This window comes from Hibiscus syriacus, unplaced genomic scaffold (assembly GCF_006381635.1).
Source record: "Hibiscus syriacus cultivar Baekdansim isolate YM2019G1 unplaced genomic scaffold, ASM638163v2 tig00110458_pilon, whole genome shotgun sequence".
NCBI classification, from domain to species: Eukaryota; Viridiplantae; Streptophyta; class Magnoliopsida; order Malvales; family Malvaceae; genus Hibiscus; species Hibiscus syriacus.
Window position 1 is genome coordinate 753,603 of NW_024062745.1, and position 5,115 is coordinate 758,717.

At 34.3% G+C, this 5,115-nt stretch overlaps 1 protein-coding gene across 1 annotated transcript; it reads left to right on the top strand.

Annotated features, from left to right (window-relative positions):
- Positions 1 to 299: 299 nt before the first annotated feature.
- LOC120126355 lies at positions 300 to 3,675 on the top strand. The gene is made up of 7 exons (XM_039144570.1): positions 300 to 652; positions 739 to 827; positions 929 to 1,073; positions 2,376 to 2,474; positions 2,587 to 2,709; positions 2,957 to 3,225; positions 3,326 to 3,675. The coding sequence occupies exons 1-7, from the start codon at positions 493 to 495 to the stop codon at positions 3,434 to 3,436; spliced, it is 996 nt and encodes a 331-aa protein (XP_039000501.1). The 5' UTR covers positions 300 to 492; the 3' UTR covers positions 3,437 to 3,675.
- Positions 3,676 to 5,115: the final 1,440 nt, after the last annotated feature.

A 5,115-nucleotide genomic window follows, 5' to 3' on the forward strand; every position in this document is an offset into this window, starting at 1 on the left:
AATTGTAAATTCCTAAGTAATTTGTTTTATGCGATATTGGGCTAAATAATTAGTCGCTTACGAGATTGGGTCAATTTTGCCAAAGAATTTTATAGGCATCAAACTGATGACTCCGATGTAGATGTAGTAACATGAGGCAAATAAGATATTGAACCTATAGTTTCTAGAGACATTAATTTGGTATTTTTCAACAATAACAGGGATCTAAGTTGTATTTACACCAAATAGTGATCCTAAACAAAATAAATAGAAAAACCAGGCAAAATAAGTGTTCCGGTGTGCCTAGCTAATAGAACTGAGAAAAGAGAAAAACCAGAAGGTCCAGAACAACAGTGCACCGGAGCGGTTGCTCCCTCCATTTTTACTTGGATTGGTAGAATAAAAGTGAATTTCGGTTTAATATTACGATCTGGTGAAACCCATTTGATCCAATTGTTTGTGGGGAAGAAAAATAATATGGTGGGATGAAGCAGTGGGCGAAGGAGGTGGGAGATGGCTAGAGAAGGAAGAGGACTGAATTGGGGTGGTTCGGGTCAGTGTTCGTATAAAAGAATCACTCTGATCGTTTTCTCCTTTAACATCATTATTGTTCTCTATTGTCTACATTCTCTCTATTCTTCTCTCTACATTTATTCCAACAAAGATGATGGTGGTGAGTTTCTCTAAGCTTTGCCTTCATTTTTTTTTTTTTTGGATTTTTTAGGAATTTTTCTCTTGATTTGTGTTTTTTTTATGTAGTTGTAAAACATACACCAGATCATATAAGGAAAATGGAAAAATCACTTAGGATTCGAAGAGCCAATGAACCTATAGAACTTATTAAATTGGTATGCAATTATGCTATTGTTCCTGCTTTTTTTTTTTAATTTATTTATAACTCCCCCCTGTTTGTGGTGTTAGTATTGAATGTTGATATCTGTAAATAAAGGTAAAGAGTTTGAAGCCTGAACTTTGGGGTGGAGAATCAATGCCTGTAGCTAAGCTGCCACAAGCAGTTAAGAATAAGATAACCGAGGAGATACTGCAAAGATTGAGAAACTTGACACCAAATGCTACTGCCAGCGAGCAGCAAGGTCGGTGTCCGCCTTAATTTCCTTTTCCTTTTTTTTCAACTGTTTCGGTAACTTATCTTAATGTTTAAAGTGAACATGGTGTTGCGTTTCTGTTTATTCTTATTTAAGTGTTCTATTGTGGTATAGTTTTACATGGATTGAGCATTTATGATGTTTAGGGGTAGGACTATTTGCTGTACGTTGAAGGTTACAATCTTTGTATAAGCGTCCGACAACCACGAAGTTTACAAGTCCATTAATAATTTATTCATGAATAATCAGTCTGAACTACATTCTTATTGTGGAAACTTGCAGACGACTTATAAGCTGGTTTAGCATGGAGGGTGCGGTGGTGTATATTAAATGCAATAAAGACATTGCAATTTTAGTGCAGACAATATGGGTTTGAATTCTTCTGTCTTTCGGTACTAAGAGTATGACTACTGGAACATGAGTTTCTTAGCGATCACATTATTGATCTTTCCAAAGGCAAACGGGAATCTCTGATAATTATAGAGAAACCCATTTTGAAACATTGTTCCTGTCATCCATGTGTGTTTTTGATCTTCTCCTAAGCAGAATACTTCAAAAGTAATTCATAAAAATAGGAGAGTTCAGTACTTAAGTACGTATAGGCTCTAGGATTCATGTTGTTTAATTTTGGTTGCTTTCACCTCCTCTTTTTTCATTTTGCCAAGCATTATAAAATATTGATCTACTTCATCCAATAGGCTAAGGGTGGACGCACTTTATAATGCAATCAATAACCATAAATGGGATAGATCAATTCTCTAGTGTTTCTATGTTTAAGTTGCTTAAGGCTATTCTCTAATTCTCAATTCATATTTTTTCAATCACTGAAAAAGTGTATTATGCTTTGTGATTATTGATTGAAGAAAAGTTTCAACATGCCAGTTAGGAGGATATATTTCTAACCAAAACTTGTTAAAGAAAAACATTCTGTTTTTTGGTTCCATAGTTTTTTCTAACTACCACTAACTTTAAACAACCAAATTCTAACTATAGATATAATCATTACTTAGCAGAATCATTGCATGGTTGTTTCTGGTGCTTTTGGAGAGTCACTGGTAGCTGCACTTTTCTTCCATTTCTTTTGGCCTATAAAGGACCAACCTTTTATACTATGCTTTTGGTTTTGACTTGTAACTTATTTCTTAAGACTCCTTAATGGTAACAGATACTCATTTCAACCATTGGGTTAGAGTTGCTGTTGAAGTGTTTGCTGTTCTTTTGAAGTAATTAGCAGTATCGTCTGTCCCATGTGTGCTAGTTATTTTGTTGATTTTCATCTTGGGTTTACAGAAGCGGTTCAAACCTTGCGCCACGAGAAACTTAAAGAAGCCAAAAAGTTAGCCGATGGAGGAAAGGGATTGAATTCAACTATTCTTCAAGAGGAAGCAGGTAACTGATAATCCGAAAAGGTGGTGTATTTTGTTACTTTTAGTTAATTATTGAGATAAAAAGCTTTAACGGTTTTTACTTGTCGCAGAACTTTAAACATACTGTTTTGCAGGGAATTTAGTAAAAGTCTTGGAGTCTGATTGGGCTGCGCTGTCAGAAGAGATTGGCCTTTGGATACCCACTGCAATTGAGAATCAAGAACACAATGATAAGCCTGAGGGTGTGGAAGATACCGGTAATTGCTCAATTTCTCCTGTTGATCAAAACCATAAATTTCTGTTGTCAATATCTACATTACTCTAACACAGGAGTGACTGTTGGAAAATGATTGTATCCAATCCAACAAGGGTATGCTCAAGTTTTTTTTCAAAGTTTTTCTTTATTCATATAATTGGAGGATCATTGGACAAAATAACATACATATTATAAGTTAATATTATGATTAGAAATGGTTGTCAATGAGGTCTGATTCTCATGTACAGAAGATGAAGAACAAATTTTAGCAGGGAGGCCTCTGCCACCAGAATGCAATCCTGAAATTCATACCGATTATGAAGGTGATTGTGTTCGATGGGGTCTTTCAAACCTCCAAGAAAGTGCAGCTGATTGCTGCCAGGCTTGCCTAGATCAGGCGAAATCCGCGAAGCCAGATCAAAAGAAATGCAACATATGGGTTTATTGTCCGTCCGAGTCCGGTTGCTATTCCCCAGATAAATATGAACACAAACACATGGTCTGCTGGCTGAAATACGTAAGTGTTCAATCCATTAAGTTGCCATTTCTTGGCACATTTACTTCCAACGGAAGTTATTTGCAACTCAAAGCTAATAAAAAAAAAAACTGAATTGCAGTCGGAGAAGCCGTCTTTGAACTTTAAGGACAGATACTCTGAAGAATATAGAAATAGCCACCCGAATGTGCCTGTTTTCGTTCCTTGGGTATCCGGTGTCATTAGCGCCTGAAGTTCAATTGTCTGAACTCAATCTGAGACCATGCTGCTGACTCTTCAGAATGCTCCATTTACATCTGATCAACAGAAGTCGAATATTTTTGGTACCAGGAAAGAGATGAGAATTTAAGAGGCTTTTCTTTGTAGTTTAATCAATTCCATTGTTTAAAAACAATGGATTTTATTGTTAGGGGTAACTTGAATGATTTCCTAAATAATTAGTTGACCATTTTAATTTGGTTCATGCAAAACACTAAGCTGACACAATATGTTCTTATTAAAACATTCAATCAGTAACTTTCTGAAGGCAATTTACAACAACATTCTTAAATTATGAACAAGTAGCAAATCGTACCACCTCCTTTCTCAAATTTAGATGGATCAGTGGATTTCGATAGGTGAAAAATATGCTCCAACTCCTTGGTTTCTGTGAGTTAATAGATACGCATCTATTCACGATAATCTATTCTTTTCGCCCACAATCTAATCCTGCATCAATTTGCATTTCATTTTTGTCTCATCACATTGCAAGCCTGATATGAGCTCCCAACTTTTAGTCTTACACATTTGGAAATAAAAGAAAAATACAATGATCAAATATTAGGCTAATAAATCCTTATTAGTTGTTATATATACTCGTAATTGTTTGACTATTGTGGCGATCATCAAATGCTACGAATGAACTTGGTAATGTAAATTCTTCATTTGGTTGTTTGGGACATTTAAAAGGAAATTAACAAGTACTATAAAACCTTAATTACCATCAACAACATTAGTTTGGAACTTAGTTTTAGAAGGGGTAAGGCTCACCCAAGTGTAAAGAGTCTCTAGAGCTTAAGCGAAAGGCCAAGACGTGCTCCTTTCATAGGGGAGGCATACTTTTTGTACTAAGAAACTTTTAAATCAATTATGAGCCACACCTATTGTCTACTGATTCACCATTGCTTGTCCCCTCCTAAAAAAATCAAGATCTATTAGTTTCCAAAGCATTTCAATAAAGAGGGTTAAATTATAATAAACTGACGATTGCACGTTCAAGAGTCAACACACGTGAATATAAGACAACTATAGATAGTTGTCACGTGGAATGATAATTTGTCCACAAAACTGGACAAAAGAATATGAGAAACACTTACCTTGGGATGAAAATCGTCTTTCCCTATTCAATATCTAGTTCTCTTGCCCTTTCATCAAAATTCGTCACATATTAATTTATATTTGATTATTTTAGTATTAATAACCATTATCTTATTTAATTTTAAAAGATATATATATTAAGTTTATAATCAATTTAAAGTCTCTATATTATCCTAAATTATTATAAAATGTTATAATTTTAAAAGGTAAATATTATTTAAATTAATATTTTATTATTTCAAAATTAATTATGTCCACTATTAAATAGATAAATTAAAAAACATAATGATATTATTAAAAAAACATATGGTATGCTTTGGTGGAAAGGGCAGACAACTAGGAACAAAATAAGAGTAGTTGATTTTTATATTTTATCTTTAAGGCATTATATGTGGCGTGTCTTGTGTCACGGACATAGCCTAATTAGTTCGGTTGTTAATCTGTGCGGCACTTGAAAAGAAACACTTTCTCCATTAGGTTGGCATTTATCTCCTATATCTTATCAAAACACAAGCACTCATATCAAAACACAAGCACACATTGAGTTAGATCATC